This window comes from Physcomitrium patens, chromosome 7, assembly GCF_059467195.1.
Source record: "Physcomitrium patens ecotype Gransden chromosome 7, ASM5946719v1, whole genome shotgun sequence".
Taxonomy (NCBI): domain Eukaryota; kingdom Viridiplantae; phylum Streptophyta; class Bryopsida; order Funariales; family Funariaceae; genus Physcomitrium; species Physcomitrium patens.
Genome location: NC_143416.1, coordinates 4,558,053 through 4,578,221, shown reverse-complemented (window position 1 = coordinate 4,578,221; position 20,169 = coordinate 4,558,053). Strand labels below are relative to the sequence as shown.

The 20,169-nt window shown below is 30.8% G+C and overlaps 1 protein-coding gene across 1 annotated transcript; it reads left to right on the top strand.

Moving 5' to 3' along the window:
- The first annotated feature begins 526 nt into the window (after positions 1-526).
- LOC112284324 (uncharacterized) lies at positions 527-1,892 on the top strand. Its single transcript, XM_024524033.3, has 3 exons — positions 527-672; positions 852-1,131; positions 1,390-1,892. Exons 1-3 carry the CDS (start codon positions 618-620, stop codon positions 1,457-1,459), a joined length of 405 nt encoding a protein of 134 aa, XP_024379801.1. The 5' UTR covers positions 527-617; the 3' UTR covers positions 1,460-1,892.
- The last annotated feature ends 18,277 nt before the right edge of the window (positions 1,893-20,169 follow it).

Sequence of the window (20,169 nt, the reverse complement as noted above, 5' to 3'; positions counted from 1 at the left end):
GAACAATTAATACAGAAAATCAAAGCTCCTTAACATTTGTGCTACATTATAATGGAATACAAAATTTGAAAGGCCTTTCAGACATTGGAACCTGCTGCTTAGTTTAAGGATTGCACAGGTCGTTAGCACCTAATCTAATCGGAACTTCGATGAAGATGAGACGATGCCACGGCATAAAAGTTGACAATGAAAGCCAAGAAAGACTGGGACGCCATCAAAGAGCGTGCAGCTCAGTTTCACGGCAGTCCAAGTGTCAGAATCGTAGAACGAGTCCACATGGTCCACCAAACCCACAAGAAAACAACACTTTATCCAAGCCCAAAACTATACGATCACACCACCCTTGTCAACGGAACCTCTGATTCGTTGCTGAAGCGGTGAGTAAACCGGGTCGATATTGACCGGATACTCTGACACAACCGGCCTTCACAGTTACTGTGGTAAACTCTCCACAATTCACTCTCACCCCATCAACTCATCCCTACTTAAGCACCCCTCTCGTCCATCTTCCTCACTGCATCCAGCTTCCCAGTTGTCTGTGCTACCATCTCCCAGCCTGCTCACCGTTCTCACGCTCATCATCCCTGCGGCCCCAATTCATCCCCTGCTGTGCCAACATGGCGCTCTCCAAGCAGCTCGTGCTTGTGGCAGCCCTGGTGGTCATGTTCATTGGTGACCTCCAATTCCCCGACTCAGCATCATTGCGCTTTCTCGAACTCTACCATTCCTGACGATCCACTTGCTGATTTATATTGCTTTCGCTCATGACTTCGATTGCTCAGCATGAGCTTCCCGCACATGCCTCAATCGCTCGAGTATCCACTGACGTTGACAACCCTGAGCTGTTGCAGGTTCTGCTCATGCATGGAAAAACGGGTGCGACGCCGACGTCCATGGCGGCGACGTCAACAACTGCGGCGGCTGCAAAGTGAAGTGCTACGCCCCGCCCCACGCCACCGCCAAGTGCAACAAAGGCAAATGCGGGTACAGCTGCCAATTCGGGTGGGGCAACTGCGACAAGGACTGGAAGAACGGGTGCGAGAAGGACCTGAGCAAGGACGTCAACAACTGCGGCTGGTGCGGCAACAAGTGCAAGCAGCCCAAGTACCACGGCGGAGAGACCGTGTGCAGGTAAGCGCGACCCTCGACCGCCGTCGCGACTGCTACTACTACTGCCACCACGACCATTCTGCTTGGTTGCAATCCGACGTTGAGCTCGTGACCAACGTAGATTGTCAAGCGTCTGAAAGCGGATGTCACGTGGGAAGCTTTGCATTGCATGCATGATTTTGATGATGTCGATCGGTTCCGTTGTCATGCGATGCCGTCAGCGGGATACACGGTGTGACGTTGCTGACATTGGTTGGGGGTTGGATGGCGTCGATGCAGAGGTGGCAAGTGCGTGGAGCAGTGCATGAAGGGGATGAAGTGGAACGACAAGATGAAGTGCTGCGTTTAGGCGACATCTCGGCCCAGCTCCAACGCACCATCTATCCGGCCGAGTTGTTGCGGTAATCACCGTCAGAAGGAGGAGATTGGTCCGATGTGCTGCAGAGAGCGCGGCGGAGGTGGGGCGCGGTGAAGATGCGGAGATGGTCTAGTTGTGATATATCTAGAGATCTAGTTGTGGTGTGATCCAATAAGACTTGTGTTGAGCGTATCACCTCGATACCTGCACGGCAAGCTGCTGGCTGAAGCCTGGGCTGCCCTCTAGAGTAGAGTAGAGTAGAATGTGGTGTGGACCGGAGCTGCTGGAGGTGGGTTCTTCCTGTTCACGTTCGCGATGGTGTTTTGGGTCTGCGGCGGGAGGAGGGCGTGAAGCCTACCCCAGCAGAAGAGGGGATTGCGTGCAAGTGTGATGAGTCCCAGAAATAAACTCACGATTTGGGCCACGATGAAGGTCCGCGTTGGTGGCTATGTGAATGTGGTGCATGTATGTTGAGGTTGTGTTGTGTGTGGAAGCGGAGTTGAGTCGTGGAGAGTTGGCGGTGTTCAGTCCTGTTGGTCGCCGGACAGATTACTTCTGGCATGACGATGGTGAGTGCAGATGTTGGGTTCAGCTGGCACCGACGTCGAGGCTTCTGGTGTGTAGTATTGCATGCATGGGTCAACTGGGCATGTCGCGCGAATCTAGTTGCAGCGTGGTGCCGTAGCATGGGCGTGGTGCCGTAGCATGGGCGTGGTGCCGTAGCATGGGCGTGGTGCCGTAGCATGGGCGTGGTGCCGTAGCATGGGCGTGGTGTCAACTTGGTCAAACAAAACAGTTGGACTTGTGGTGCCCACCTGGTCATCGGTGCAGAGGCACGTAAGCTATGGAAGCCAAGGCCGAGCCGAGGGGGAATGGGAACTTTTGAGGTTGGTGCGTGCAATTCGCAGCACTCGATCTCCGAAGGGGAGAAGGTAGTGGATTGCATGGGCGTGGACTAGACTGGACTTTGTGGTGTATGAGGATTTTGACGAGGAATATCTTTGATTTGTGATGTCATTCCTCCCTTCGAATGTCCACAAGTGCGATTGCAGTTGTGCAATTGGATGAACGGCCTGTTTTCGGCGGATAAACCCGTGGACCTCCATATTTCAGTGAACGCTAATGGATGTGAATAAGGTTTAGATCTCGTCTTTCTTTTGTTGCTGGACGGATTGGTAATGTCACATTTATCATCTTATATATTAGTGTTGATGCATCTGATAGAGATATAATCTACTTCAATAAAAGATATTCAATTGAGAGCAGGTTGTTCTAAAGCAATCTTTTAATGTCAATACAATTCATTATGAGAGTATTTTAATGAATTGATTGTTTTAGAATAGATAATTATGTTATGATGTTAATTTTTCATCAGTTAATATTTCTTATTATTTAAATAGATTTACCAGAGTTAGATTTGAACATGAACTTTATTGTATGAACTGAATGCAATGAAGGTTTTTTTTACAAATTTTGTTATGTTGATTTAGTGGTGATATTTTTAAGTATATATATATATATATATATATGTTAAATTTGAGTTTATATTTTTTATTTTTCTTTCAAAAGAAGGTTCATTTTGAAAAAACATGGATTTTTATTTTTTATTATTAGACAAGTGGATCAAAAACAAATTCAAAATTATAATTTATTTTAGTAAAGAAGATTTTTTTTTTTTTTTTTTTTTTTTTTTTTTAAATAAACTTGAGTGTTAAGAATGGCACTTAAATCTAAAATCTCTAACATGTTACGATTCTTCTTGCTACCCTTATTTCCAAAGCATGCCAAATTTTTCCGATTTAATTCAATTTTCTTTGATTTATTTCCCTTATAGAGTCATTATTCCTTGACCTTCTTGCCTCTTTTTTTACATGAACATACTTGGTTTGATTCTATTTTTTAAGCCAATTCTCTTTTAATCCATTTATATGTTTTTTTAATTATATTTTTTATATTAATTATTATTATTATTATTTTTTTTATTATTATAAAAGGTTTTGGCTTCATTAAATATACCTTGTTGTTTTTGCTTATCTTCTACTATTGGAACAAAGTAAGTATTTTATCTAACCATTAGATCTTTTTGTTACATACTTTCTTCTAATTCTTTTTGGTATTTGGTTTTTATTTAGTATAGATTAACTTCATTTCTCCTTCATCACTATGTTGCATAATATTTCTTCAAGTAATTTATTTATATTAATTATTTTTAATTTATTTATTTTCTTATGATTTTTTTATAAATATAGTATTTCTTTATTAGAAATTGTACTTTATACTTTAATTTATTTTTAGTACTTGATTGGTACTTGCAATACTTCTTACTATTGTATTTTTAGTTATATTATTTTTGTATAGTTTTTTTTTACTTGAATTTCTTTTGTATTATTCTTAAATTTAAAAAATCCACTAAGAATTACATGCATGGATTACAATAAAAAAAAATTATCAAAATTTTTGATTTTTTTAAAATTTATTTTTTATTAAAAAATAAATTTGAGGATTTTGATACACTTTTCACTAGCTAATTTTTCTTTATTTTTGTGGCTTACTAATGTCAATTATGCATTATAATGAGTCACATTCATGCCTCATGACAATAGTAATAATACACAAATTAATTTTTGGATGAATTATTGTATTAAAATAATTAGATGAATAATTACATGACCATCTCATGGCAACTTGTCTTTTTTAAAAGAATAGGCAAGTAAATAAGTATCAAGCTATTACTTTTGCTAAAACTTCTTTTAGTCATCAATAATGTTAATTTTATTCTTAATTAATATTTGATCACAAATAGATAAGGGTTTTGAAATATATCTATATTGTATTTATATTATAATCAATTTATTTTTTATATATATCATATTTTATATTTTTAATATAGTATTAAATTCTAACATGATATCAAAGTGATGCTATTGAATATAAAACCATAGAAGTAATTTTATAGAAAGTTCTTCTATTGAAGATAACTATAATATCAACATTTTGTTTGCAAACTTCCACAACTAAAGAAGAATATTTAATATTTGTCTTATGAATAACTATTGGAGAATTATTGAAATTTGTATTAATAATCGAAGCTATCTACTTGCATTATTAAGTGAAGATGCTACTTAAAGATATAGCTAAAGATTGGAGTTGCTAATAGAAATCGCCAACTTGCACCGAGTGAAGATTGCACTTGAGTGAATGCATTGTGTGAACTTCTTGGTTACACTATGATAAAAAGAGACTTATTCTAAGTCTTAAGTCCATACTTATGCACACAAAAAATCAAATTAGCCAAAAAGAATAGAATTTTTTTTCATAATGACTTTTGAAGGATCTTTTTTTGTAGTTCATTTTAACAAATTTGAAGGTATATCTAATTATAAAATATAAAAAATAAAAATGAGAACAATTTTGAAAGACAAGAAGTTCTAGCACTATGTCTGCCTACAAGAATTTAGAATCATTGTAGAACTTGGAATTGTTATAACTAAGATTAACCAAAAGAGTAAAGACATAACATTGACAATTATAATACTTTCACTAAAAAACAACATGTTACATCATATTTCAAGAAGTAAAGACCTTGTAGTATGATAGAACATCTTCAATAATATTTTTAAAGCCAAAAATGGAATAAGGGCTCTCCATCTCAACAACAAACTTGAAAACTTCAAAATGGTTGAAGGTACTATTACAAAAGACTTCATCAAGTGAGTAAAAGAGTTAGTCATCCAACTCTTAAATATTAGAGATGTAGTACTAGATACAATAGTGATTTAGATTATGCTTAGAGCTCTATCTAAGAGCTATGATGCCTTCATACATGTGATATTGTGTGAAAATAAGTTGTCCAATTTTAAAAAACTCTCTTCTAAGTTATTATTAGAAGAAGCAAAAAAAAAAATGGTGAAATTCAAAATGAAGCTCTTTCAATAAAAAGAATTAGAGGATACTTAAGAATATACTATAAAAAACTTATTACAACATTCTAAAATTAAATATGACTAAAAATAAACTAATAAACCTCAAAAATAATAAGCCACTATAATTCTACAGACGTATACAAAAGGATCATTATAACAACCATAGAATTTAGGATCATTTTGTAAAAGAAAGCATCAAATCTTTTATGCCTTAGAAATACTTTATTTTTCATCAACGACAACAACAAGAGCATTGATTCTAAATAAATGTTGTCCTAGAAGAATCAATAATAGAAGAATTGATGAAGACAATTGAAATTTTTGGAACAACAATAATATCAATGGACATCAATGAAAGAAATATAATTTTTTATTTAGATTATGGTGTCACAAATCATATAACAAAAAATTCATCAAAAATATTTGAATTAAAGATAATTAGATATTTTAATATTTATTAAGTTAGTAGAACGTCTCAATCAATTATAGTCTAAGGCAATGTACTTTTTAAATGTGATGAATAAGTAAAAAAAATTAATAATATTTTGTACATTCTTGGTATAACAAAAAAATTGATGTTTATAGGCAATATAACAAACTAAGGCAACATCATCACATTTGGATGAAATTTATTGATAATTAGTCTAAAAAATACTTCGATTTATTTCCTAAAGTCAAAGTTACAAGTCTTTTAAACTTTCAAGAACTTCAAAACAATGGTTAAAAAAAAAATAGAAAATAGCATCAAGACTCCAAGTTGGATAAAGATAAAGAGTACTTTGTTGAAGATTTTGAGACATTTTTTACTACTAATGGAATTATATATAAAACGACTTAGGTATAAATATCTTATCAAAACAAAATAGCAAAGCGTAAGTTTATATACCTTTTCAAGTAAATAAAAATCATGAGCTTTATTTATAATGTTTCTACATATCTCTAATTAAAAGCAATCAACACCACAACATACATCATTAACAAGTACCCTTTGAAGAACAACAATGTTATGACTCTAAAAAAAAAGGTATATAAGATCCAACTCTGTAGTTGTCTGTAGTTCAAAATCTTTGAATAATTCATATATATATATATATATATATATATCCTAAAATATTAATAAAATAAAATTCAACCTAGTTCAATATTATAGATTTTTTTTGAGATATAATTTAGTTATAAAGACATAAAAACTATTTAATCTATAGACCAAAAAAATCTTCATCAAAAAATATATTATATGTAATAAAATGATCTTAGGCAATAAAATGATAATATTACCATAATTTATAGATCAAAATACAAGAATAGATTTCACCTCAAAAAAAAAATTTGTGCCTCTTATCTTATCTATCATGACTTTAGAAGTAGATGCTCATTAATGGCCTCAAGAGGAGCAGATAATAGTGACTCACAAAGAAATTGCATCAACATCAATCCAATCAAAAAATTAAACTTATATAATTAATCTTAAAGATCCTAACATATTTAAAGAAGCAAGGCAACATCAAGGATGGACTAAAGTGGAAGAGGAGCTTTATTCCATCAAAAAAATTAAACCTAGGATTTAGTTCATAAATTAGCATGAAAGGCTATCATCACCTCAAACTGAGTTTTTAAGACCAAACTAAGTGCTGATAAGAAGATAGACAAATTCAAAGCAAGATTAGTTGCTTGAAGGTTCAAATAAAAAAAAGGTATTAATTATTAAGATATCTTTGCTTCTATAGTCAAATAATAAACTATTTGATTTGTAGTTATCATTGCAACAAAAAGAAAATGGAGTATTTTCTATTTGAACATTAAAGCTACATTTTTAAATGGAGATCTTAATAAGGAGGTACACATAGAATTATTCTAAGTTTTTTTCTTCTCCTAGAAAGAAGACCAAAGTAAAGTTTTTCTTATTTAGAAAGGAAATCTATGGTTTCAAGCAAGCCAATAGAATTTAGTCTATTGAAATTCATAAATTTTTAATAGACTTTGGCTTGGTTTGAAGTGAATCAGACCACAATTTATATTTTTGCCAAAAAAAAAAAATTAACCTTGATAGTATTAATATATATAGATGACCTATTGATCACTGAAAATCACATGGCTCAAGTTGATGTATTAGAGCAAAAATTAGAAAGTAGGTTCAAGATGCCAAAGTTATGATTACTTATCTTTTATATTAGAATAGAATTTATGTGTCTTTCACATGAAATGCTATTGCTTCAAATGAATTAAGCATTGAACTTTCTTGACAAATTTGACATGAAAATTGTTACCCTAGCAACAACTCCAATAGAAGAAGACATAAGACTTCATATTAATATGGAAGCAAAATTTGTAGATATTACAAAGTATCAAAGCTTAATAAGAAATTTGATATATCTCACATACAACTAATAAGATATTTCTTACTTAGTTAGTTTTCTCAGCCACTTTATGTCAAATTTTCAACAATTATATTTAAATGCTCCTACAAGAATTCTTTGCTATACAAAAAAAAATAAACATTTATAGGCTATTCATACCAAGTAATACTATAATAGTATTGTAAGGATTTATAGATTTAGATCAGGGATAAGACTTAAATAAGAAAAGATTGATAATAAGATTGCTATTCAAGATAGCAATCTTATACTTTATACTTTATATAGAGTCTTTTTTGACGGTGTCATATTACATGGCATTTGGCTTGAGAATGCATTCAGCACCTAGCTATGGAAGATAAAAGGAAAATTGCAACAATAAGTCCTAAAAACTCTAATAGATTCTTAAATAAATTATAATTAAAGATTATAAAATATAATCAAATATCAATCAAATTTAATTAAAATTTTAAAAGAATTATACAAGAAACACAAAGAATTCCTAAAGATCCTTGAAAAAAATCATAAAAAAATAACATAGAAATTCTAAAAATATACTAAAATAGAAATATAAATAAAATATTAAAATAAAAAAATTTATTAAACCTCAATCAAAATCTAGTCAAATCTTAATCAAATCTTAGTCAAATCCTAGTCAATTCCTAAATAAGTCTTAAACAAATCTTAGATAAATTTTAGTCAAATTCTAGTCAAATTCTAGTTAAATCCTAATCAAATCCTTAAAAAATCCTAACCAAATCCTAATCAAAACCTAATCAAACTCTACTCAAATCCTAATAAAATTCCAATCAAATTTCAATTAAATCCTAAATAAATCCTAATAATATCCTAATAAAATATTAATCAAATCCTAATCCTAATCAAATCTTAAATCAACCCAAAAACCTAATCCTAATTCTAAACCGAACCTTAATCAATTTCAAGTAATTCCTACAATAAATTTAAATATCAATAATTAATAAATAAATTATTGATTTTAATTCAAATTTTGCATATTTTTTAACAACTAAGTTGACAATAAGCACAAAAAAAATTAAAAAAGCTTGGAATTACCAAATAGACAATAACCTCAAAAATATGCTTAGGTATTAGTTGGCCTCCTTCTCTAACCTTGATGCCAATCTTCTAGAGCCAATTTCTTCTGATTGAACTATTACTCTGCTTCCAAACTTTACACACTTATTAGAAATCAATCTGATTATCTACATAAAAAAATTTCTTCAATCTAACTAGCAAATTGACAAATATCTAAAATAAATTCACTAGGCTTCAAAACCCTAAATTTTGAGACCATAACCTATAAAAATCTTTATGCCTTTCAATCTAATCATTTGATCAAATCCAAATTTATAGCACACATCAAGCACAACTACGTCCATAATTCCAAAATTTTTCACTTGTAGATCTATTGCCAAACTTAAAAATTCTCTAAAAAGTATCATCCATTTTATTTCTCAAATCTAGAGTCACCCAAAACAAATCCCAACTTTACAAAGCTCTTACAAAGTCAATACATACTCAAATTACTCCAAATTAATGCTTAAAGAAACTTCATCAAGTTAGCTTCTAGATCGTACTTTTTAATCTCCAAAAGAATCTCAAAATCATCTTCAAGGCTTGGTTTTGTGCCTCAAGGTCTAATTTCGATCCTAGTTGGTAACTAGTCCTCTCTAGGTATCAACTCTTTGATTTCTAATGTAATTTTTGCTACAAACTACTCTTAACTTTTTCCCAAAGGTTCTTATATTGTTTATTTTTCTAATCTACCTTATTTTGCTCTATTTGTGGTCCTATAGAGTGAGTAGAAGCTTATTTTGTAAAAAGGCAGCATTAGTACCTTTAATTTTTCTACCTCTTGACTATTATCTATTTTTCCAAGATAATTTGTTATAATATATTTGAAATAAGATCTTCAAAAATATAATATTTTCTTCATCCTTATACCTATTGGCCATTTTATATCATAACAATGGTGTAACAAAAATCATGTGGATGTACACACTAATATTTAATTTAGGAGAATGACTAACAAGACCAACAAAAATATTTTGCAACAAAGAGAGCTCAATCAAATTAGTTGAGAACCTAGTTGTACATGTAAGAATTAAATACATCAAATTGCAGCATCACTATATTAAAAAAAGAGTTGAAGAGGATGACATTGAAGTGATCTACATTCATATTAGTGAACAAGACGCTAACATCTTCGCAAAATCTTTAAGAAAGGTATGTTTTCAATAATTGAGATATAGAATTGGCATCCTCAACCTTAAAGATTTTTTAAAGTGATATTTCTACTTATAAATATCTTCTTTAAGAAAATACACATCCAAATTGATTCTAGAAATTATACTCTTTTTTTTTACTCCAATTTTTTTTTGAAAGATGAGATATTTTTTTTCATTACTTACTTACTCAAATCTTTTCTAATAAAAACTTGAATCTATCAACTTTAATTCTATGGCAATAAATTAAAGAGAGAGGTGTCTTTTATTTTAATTCATAATATTGCATGTAACTTAAATTAATTATTTTTAAGAAAAAATGGCTTGCCATTCAAGACTCTTCTCCACAAATACTTCCATGCTTGTAAAGTATGACAAAGATAAAAATAAAAAAAAAAAAAAAAATGGATTACAAAAGACCTAAAGTTTTTGCTATAAAAGCTCAATTATGATGCCATTAGAGAAGCTAGATAATAGTGTCCTTATATCTGCCATAGATTTGGAAGAATAATATGTTGAAACATCAACATAGAAAGGAAAAGTTTCCAACACCAAGGATGAGTGACCACAATTTTTAAGCCAACAAGCCAAAGTTACACAATAATAATATACAAAGTCTATTATTAGCCAAAATATGACCAAAAATGTCTATAACTATCAATCACATTATCAAGATGAAGAAAAGCCATTGAAACTATAGTAAAAAATGGTTATGAATGAAATACTTAGAAAAAAATTTCACCAATTCTAACTACCGAAATTGAAGCATGATGCTCAGTATGCTTTCTTTTATAGTGCCACCATTCCATAGATTAGCCATATCTATGATTAGCATCTTTTTGAATTCATAGTACCATCATAAGATGTGAGAAGGAGATATTGTAATAAGTCACATTTATACCTCATGACAATAGCAACAAAACAAGTTAAAGTTTTGGATGAATGATTGTATTAAAATAATTAGATGAATGATTATATCACCACTTCATAGTGATTTTCTTTTACAAAGGAATAAGCAAATGAATAGGTATCAAGTTGTTACTTTTGCTAAAACTCCTCTTACTCATCTATGATACTAGATTTATTTTTAGCCCTTATTTAATCACAAATAAATAAAGATCTTAAAATATATATATTATATCTATACTATTATTAATTTACTTTTTTAATATATTATATTTTATATTCTTTAATATAATATTAGATTCAAATAGTTTGAAAATATAAGATAATAAAATTATATATTTAGGTTATTTATATTTATAAAAGATTATGCCTTTTAAGATCATGTTTAATACATTAACAATGAAGTAATTTTATAATAATTTATGAATATGTATAAATGATAATTTTTATGTTATAGTGTAATTTTTGGTTTTTTCTTTAAAAAATAGACATTGATTATCTAATCATGTCTTAATCTTAGCATATATATATATATATATATATATATATATAGTAGTATGTTTTTTTAAATTTAATCTTATTATATATGATTTATATAAAGATTCTTAGCAAAAAATGACAAATATTAGATTAAAAGTAGGTAAGATGGTTGTGAGGATAAATTTCACCCTTTCATCAAAATTACAAGACGGCCTCAATTAAAAATTGCTTGTAATTAGTGGTATTAATTAAAAGAAGCAGATAACAAGAAAAAAAAAGAAAAATAAATAAAAAAATAAAAAAAATGAAATCAAGCAATTATACAATTTAAAACTTGGTCACAATCTATTTATTAAGTTTTTATCTAATAAAAAGTAAAAAATAAAAGTTTAAAATATATTTTTAGAATTTTCAAAAATATTTTTAATGATATAAGAAACTTATAAATCTAAGTTATGTTGAATAAAATATGAAGATTTAAAAATAACAAGTAACTAAATAAAAATTTAAGTAAAAAAAATTTATTTGAAGGATAATTTACTTATAGATCAAGGATTTGAGCCTCACTAAGGCTCACATATAATATATAAGAGTTTTTTAAAAAAGTCACAAGGCCTTAGACTTATCTTTTTAACTATATTCAAGATACTTCAATCTATATAGAACTTGAGCACCTTCCTTTTTATAAGGACTATACTAGCTGTTGATCTTTCTATTTTCTACTAATAAAACCAATATTTTTGTATATTTGACTTCATCATAATTTTTAAAAAAATCCTAAATTATCTTAGAGACTCTACGTGGCCTTCGAATCTTGCTCCATTTCTTCATAATAGCTATCCAAGTGATAAAACTCATTTTCACCAAAGTCTTAAAATTTTCTCTAAAAATTCTAAATAAATTTTAAATAAATTTTAATTTTTTTTTATAATATTTTTATAATACTAATAGCAATTTAATACTATATTTTCCTAATTTTTTAATTTTTTATAGTAATATAATCAATATAAATCAACTATAAATCCTATTTTTTATATCAAAAACTAAAATGACATGAGGTTTTTTTTCATGCTTCTTTTAACTACTAACTAACATTTATAATTTTTTATAAATAATAAATATAGATAAAATACCACTATAGATGTTGATCTTAATAATCAATCTTTAATATTCAATAATAAGTAAAGATATTAAATCAACTAAGATAATTACCTCTAAGTCTTATTAAGACTTTTGTTTTTACAACTAATATTCTAATTCTTTATTTATCTAAGAATTTCTATACTATTCATCATATATTATATTTTGGTATTTTAAATGTATCTTTTTTTTTTAAAACAACTAGGGAGTCGATTTGATGACTCACAATGGTGGCTTTATATTTGTTTACAAAATCTTAGGTTACATTATTGTAGCAAAATAAGCTTAGTCTAAGCCATTTTCTTTCACTAATTTGGTTACTATGAATAAGTAGATTTTTGACTTCAACATATCTAATACAAAATAAGAACTTCTTTATATAATTTAGAAAATAAGACAAGTAGTCAACTTCTTCATCTTAAGGATTGTGTAATATTTCTTGTGATTCTTTTTTTGTAAATTCTTTGAATATTAGATAGACATAATTCAATATTTCAAGCTATAATTAAGTGGATTGATTCAATACTCTTATATAAAATAATATATATATGTATATATCCACTCATATAATTTATCTTATAAGCCACAATTTATAAATGATATTTACATATTATTTCTATGTATATTCAAATACATTGTTGTTTAATTTATCAAGAGACTTCCAAAAAGATAACAACAAACTAAAAAAAAATTCACTTATATATGCATTTTTTGATTAATATCAAGGATATAAATCTTAAAGAATTAAATATTCAATATATTCTTATATAATTCAAAAAGAATAAATATTCACTCAAAACTAATATATCATTAAAACTGGAATGGCTATTGCGAAAGACAAGAAAATTAGAAAGTCTTGAAACAAGATTAAGAATTAGAAAGGCATTGACAAGAGTGAAGAAGGATTTATTCTTGCCTCCATATATACTATCTAACTACAAGCTATTTGATAAAATTCTATAAGACCTCCAAAACGTGTTTAATTTGCAAGATATGTGTCTTAACTTGCAAGGCAAGTTTTCTATATGTAAGCTACATTATTAGCTTATACCATAAGCAACCAACATGTGCAATATGTTGCTAACTTGTTGGCCAAGATTTTAACCTATCAATCACCTATAGACATGTATAAAGGTGAAATTACATCTATGAAGCTTTTCTATAAAATATTATTAAATTAATTTATTTTTACTTATTTATAATATCTAAATAATTATTAGAATAAATATGTATATTTGTGGCATTATCCTTCTTTCTAAAAACGAGTTCCAAGAAGAGTAGTGATCTCATGTTGAGGAAGTCCAAGATACAATAAATTATATTTGTCACATACTACAATCTTTGTTTCCTTTGAAGATAGTTAATAGGTCTTCTTATCCATCAGTAACATTTCATTCTAAGACAGAAAGACCATTTTATTATTTGATCATTGTTGAGACCTTCATAACTTCTTTCAAATAAAATATTTGTAATACTATCATAAATTGTTTCTACTTCAAATATAATCACCAAATATGAAGAGTCTTTTTGAAGGTCGCAATACCAAATCCATTCTATTTTTCCATTTATTTCAAAAAGAACATATTATTCTTGAAGGTCTTCATCTTGATTATGTTGTCTTGAAGGTTGTAATAATTACAATGTCTTGTTTGATAAGTCAACAAATGATGGCTCTTAATTTGAATCTACTAGCTATTAATTGTCTATCTCTTAAGTGCCAAAAAAATACAAAAATTACAAACTAAGATAGAAGGTCAATTGATATTTTTCTTGAATTATAATTTTTTTTGTAGCAAAGATTTATGATCCTTCATTTTAATTTTGATAGATATTTTTAATAAAAAATATCAATTTTTTTGCTATATTTGCAAGATTTTTAGCTAGCTATAATGTGTATTTATTAATATCATATTTTTGCCAATTAATAAGATATTCTAACATATTTTGATGCCGCCTTGAATCTAATACTTCTTACATTTCATATTTTTGGTTACTATTTAGTCCTATGAGAAGATGTGGCATTTGTCATTTTCTTGGTATATCTATTATCTTATATGGCTCAAAAAAAAATACATGGAATAAAAGATGGATCTTCATAGATTTTAATAGATATAGTTAATAAAAAATTAGATTAATTTATTTATATATAAAAAAAGATCAAAGTCTACAATAATATAATTTGTCAGAAGGACAAATAGTTTTGATATTATGACAAAATAACCATATCTTGTTGCCAACATAGAATTAAAATTGTTCCTTGTAATAAATATGTGTATTAATCTTTTGTTATTCTTGAGTTTCTTTAATTTGTGCTTTCATTGATGTATGTAGCTTTTATTGAAGAACAAGCACTTTGAAGTCACAATACTTAGCATTAGCAAGGTTGCTTACAAAATGTAGTATGGAGTAAGATAACTCTTACTTCCAACTCTTATTACTTATAGGTGGTGGTTGCCAACAAACGAGGCAACTTCCATCAATATTACATCCATTTCTACTTCATCCAACTAAATCCTAGATTCTTTCTTAACCTAGCCGCCACCTATAAATCCTACAAGCCACCATAATAACTTTCTTATACTCTTTTGCTGCCTTTTGACTACTAGCAACTTACCTAAGGTAATATCTTTTATTAAGTGACTTACTTCAACACTCCCTCTTTGCTATTGGTCAAAGGGCTTTCAATCCTAAAGCCTTTGTCAACATGTGATGTCTATCCTTTACTAATGCCTTTGTCAACAAATCAGCAAGCATGTCTTCCGTTACACAATACTTTATATCAATCACTCCCATTTCAATCTTCTCTCTTATGAAGTGATGTTGAATGTCAATGTATTTTATCCTTGAATGATGCTTGGGATTCTTTGAAAATGCAAGACATCCTTCATTGTCACTCTCCATTGGAGTTGCTTCGATTTGTACATCTCCAATGTCCTCCAAAAGTTGTTTTAGCTATATTGCCTCCATTGCACTATAGCTTGTTGCCATGTACTCCGCCTCCATTGTTGACCTTGAAATTATTGGTTGTCTCTTACAATTCCATGATATAGCTCCCACTCCAACAAAGAACGCATATCCTATTGTTGATCTTCTATCATTTGTATCTCTAGTCCAATCCGCATCATAATAACCATGTAAAGTAATGTTATCACCTCCAAGACACAATTTGAAGTTCAAAGTACTTTTTAAGTACCTCATGATCCTTTTGATGGTTGTCCAAGGGATTGGTCTAACCTTTGACATGTATTGGCTCACAACACTCACCGCATATGCAACATCCATCCTTGTGCCAACCATTACATACATTAGTGAGTCGATTGCCATCTTGTATGGAATTCCTTATATTTGACCTTCAACTTTAGGAAATTCTTCATCCATAAGTGTTGTTCTCGTTGTGTTCAAGCTTCAATATACCAAAGTAATTGAACTAATAGAAGTGGCTTCGAACATGGAAAAAGATTGGTTATATGAATTGGGTCTATTAGTGTCACAATTGATTATATTCTCGCTATTTGAAATCAATTATTAAACTATAAAATACCAAGGCTTACTACTTCCATCTTAATTCAACACATAATCCATTCTACGACTATCAATTTAATAATACTTCTATATCCTTATCCGTTCATCTCCTACTTACTCTCTTTGTCATTTATATATATATTCAATTATTGGTCTCTAGCTTACCTATTGTATTCAGTTTCTCAATTCATCACACAAAATTTAATATCTCGGCTTATGAATCTCACAGTCTGGCTCTCGTACTAAATTCTCAATATTCAAAAACTATCCATTATTCGTCAATAACAAAAAACAAAAAGAAGTAGCACCAAGCTTATCCAGACTTATGACTCTCAGAGTTTGGCCCTCGTCTCCCACTTCTCAACCTCTTTATCCTACCCAAAAGATGATCTGTCGGCCAACGGATTCCAAAGGTTATGACCCTTTGAATTCTTAACCATTTATTCTACTAACAACCTACTATTACAAAATAAACTACCTAACCATCAGTCTAATTCTTAAGATTGTCAATAACCAACTAGTAACTTATCACAAAATTTATTTACCTATTCTACATAGCCCTACTCCTAATTGTGCAGCATCCTTGCAAATATTATTTAGCATTAACTTATAAAGACGTAGCAACATATATCTTCGAAGGTATAATTGCTGAATCTCTGTGGTCTGCACTTCATTATTGGCCTCCTTCACTAATGCAACTAGTTTATTCTGCAACATCGCAACCTCTACCTGCAGCCGCTCTTATCATTCCTTCTAATCGATCACCATCCTTGCTTTCTTAGACACCATGTTCGTCATCTTCTCCTTAATCACAAAAAAAGTACAATGCTTGTAAAACTTCAATTTCAAACCTCAACTTCTTCATTTCACATCTTGATTGGTCAGTCAATGCCGCTTTATCTTTCATCAATAACTTTGTCTTGTCTCCTTCCGCTTGCAATTGACATTTGAGTTTCTCTCATTTCAAATCTCATGTCTAGCAATTCTAGATCAATTCGTCTCGTTGTCCTTCCACAATCCGTAAGATGTGTTCTTTTTCTTTCATCCAAGACTCATATTAGTGAACCCATTTCTGCTCCAATACCAGCTTGGATTCTCCAATTTCTTTTATAGTGCATTCTTGCTCTTTAATTCTTTGGTTATACTTTGATATCACCTTCTTGTTGGCCTCCAATTCCGTTTGCTACTGTCCTCTTTATCGGTAGTTCTCTTTGCACTTTCAATTGCCATGATGCTCCCTCTGTCAAGCGCTTAACTGGAACTATTACTCTCAAAAATGTAAGGAATACAAGAAATGGCACTCCAATTAATCTAAAACACCACAGAATGACTTTAACTAGTGCCCTACTCCTATTCTTTTACTACCTATTGATAATGACAATATGTTATCCATATTGTTTGTGAAAGGTAATGGGAAGTAATCTTTCTTGGTGGTTGCATTTAATTTTTGAAAATCTTGACAGATGCGAACTTTTCCATTCTTTTTTGGTAATATAACAATTGATGAAATCCATTCACTGAAAGAAACCGGATAGATAAATCCAACCTCCAACAGTTTATCCAATTCTTCTTTTATCATTAGTAAGCATTTTGGATTAAATCGATGTTGTCTTTAGCATACTAGTGTAGCATTCTCCTTCAATATAATTTGATGCTCACAAACTTCAGCTGAAATTCCTTTCAAATCCACATACAACCATGCAAAAGTAGTTTTATGAGTTAAAAAGTAATCCATCCAAATTTCTTTGTCCTTGCCTTTTATACCATCATAAATCTGAATGATTTGGGAAGCCTTCTCTATACCTAAATTAATTGGTTGACATCGTGGAATTTCAGGAGTCTCTGGAATAATATTCTGCTTAATTCCAAAATCTTTCATAAAATCTGACACGTTAGAACTTTCCATTTGTAGTTCTATAGTACTAATGTGATTAACATCATGTCTATTCATCCAATATACAATCATATGATCAAAATCGTCAATAACATCTAGAGGAACTAAGTACTTTCCTGATCCCCAACACTAGTAGTTCATTCTAGTAAGCTCAACAACTTGCCTTGTATCAGCATAAATTGGGTTAGGTGCACCAATTTCTTCTTCTATAGACTCATCTTCATAATCCGACGTGAATTCTGAACTGACAACTTGAGTTTCACCGTGATATTGGATAGGATATATTTGAAGCACAATTTTATCATTACCTTTCCCAATTATCAATATACTACAGCCCTAGTCATTTTGAGCTTTAGCTTGATACAACCACAATCACCCCAATAAAATTGGATATGACAATATAGAGCTTCATAATCAAAAAACAATATAATTAATTTTGTAGGTAACCCCCGCAATTACTATATCAATACTTTATAAAATATCCATAGGTTTAACTCGACTGGAGTCAGCCATTCTCAAAACTACTATAGTAGGCAATAAGTGATCCAAACCCAGCTCCTCCATTGTAGCAGCATTCATAAGATTTACACTAGATCCTCCATCTATCTGTACTCTCGATAGTAACACTCCATCAATTGAGATATCAATCATTGGTGCATCCGGATCGGGATTCAAACTTATTTCTCGAATTTCTTTATTTTAAGTTTTGCGACAAATTAATGAGGAATTCAAGATAGTTCGGCACTCAGGTGCTATTGCCAATAGTTGCTTTATAGAGATTGTGGGCTATATGGTACCCAAATCTTTTAGAATATCATATGGTTCTGTATTAGTGGTAATTTCTAATGTCTGTTTCTTCTTCCTAGTCCTAGATACCGACGCAAGTAAATCAGTTTTCTCAATATTGAAAATTGGTAAAGCTACTAGAACTAAATTTGATGGAGCTTGTAAAATCAGTTCTTTCAACAGGTAAGTTTGTTCTCCCAATTGGGTTGATATTGGTTCCTTGGAATTTACGCCTTTGAGAGAATCTTTCAACGGAAAGTACGTTTTCCGAAACTATGTAGAGAACAGAACAGCTTGACATGAAACCAAAGCCTCCGTAATCGGTACCTCATTAGGATGCACAACCGATTCAGGTCTTATACTGAGTAGGAGGCCCATGTCAGGACCTGGATTGGATGGCCGTGAAATTAGGTCTAATTGGCCCTTCGCTTCAGAATCACCCAAATGTTGAATTGGTCCTTTCTTCTTTTGTTGACTTCTTGTAAGGATAGCTTGGACTACTTCTACCCGATGAACTGGTGAATCATAAAGACTTTAATTTATCTCCTCCATTTTTCCTTGGCTTTGGATCTGCTGATCTTGATTATTGAAATTGAATGGAGCATTACATTGTTGATAAGTATGTCTCGATTGCTTGCAATTCGTACACACTAGCACATAATCATCATTGGCTCTGGGATTGGGACATTCACTGGTACAATGATTAATTTATGTGAAATGGAAACAATGAAGTAGTCTTCTTAGACCTCCATCCGGCATATTGGGTGTCTTTACTAGTATATACCTATTAGGCTTGTTCCATGTAGGGTTAGAAAATGATCTTGGTTGTCCCATTCATACGGAGGGTACTTGGTTCGATGATGTCAATGGAGCATATTGCTGATACCTCTGCTGCTCCTTCCCATAGTTCTGAGGGTTTGATGAAGATCCCTGATTAAAATTGAAACTTTGAAAGTTATTGAATGTTCGATTTTGACGATTAAATTGATTTCCATTCCATCCATACGTATTTTTTATTTGAACTTCATTGACTTCCCATTGAGTCGATGGGATCATGGTCTGATTACTGAATTGTTGTTGCTTTTGTAAATGCCAGCAGTTTTGAATAGGGTGCTTTCTTCTACAAAATGTACATTGAACATCCGTTAGTCTAGATGATGGACATTCTGTATTAAAATGGCCTTGTTCTTCATAATTATTATACCATACATTAGATCTCATCTTAGAAGGCTTATATTATTTTTCCTTATTTTTAGCCAAATTCATAGCCAATTCTTCTATCTTCTTCGTTAGATTTAATAACAAGGCTTCATTTGGATCTTTAATAGTCGCATTTGTAAACAACTCCAGTTGTTGATAGGTTGGCGATGTAAAATAAGGTGTCATTATTATTGGCACTATTGCTTGGAGTGGTGTAGCATTAATTGGTTGTTGCAACATAACATTCTTC

What these genes read in the sequence shown, in the direction of transcription:
- LOC112284324 (XM_024524033.3), top strand. Translation starts at nt 618, where the DNA reads ATGGCGCTCTCCAAGCAGCTCGTGCTTGTGGCAGCCCTGGTGGTCATG. An exon ending in CCTGGTGGTCATGTTCATTG is followed by an intron (nt 673 to 851) that starts GTGACCTCCAAT and finishes GAGCTGTTGCAG; the next exon opens with GTTCTGCTCATGCATGGAAA. An exon ending in GGCGGAGAGACCGTGTGCAG is followed by an intron (nt 1,132 to 1,389) that starts GTAAGCGCGACC and finishes GCGTCGATGCAG; the next exon opens with AGGTGGCAAGTGCGTGGAGC.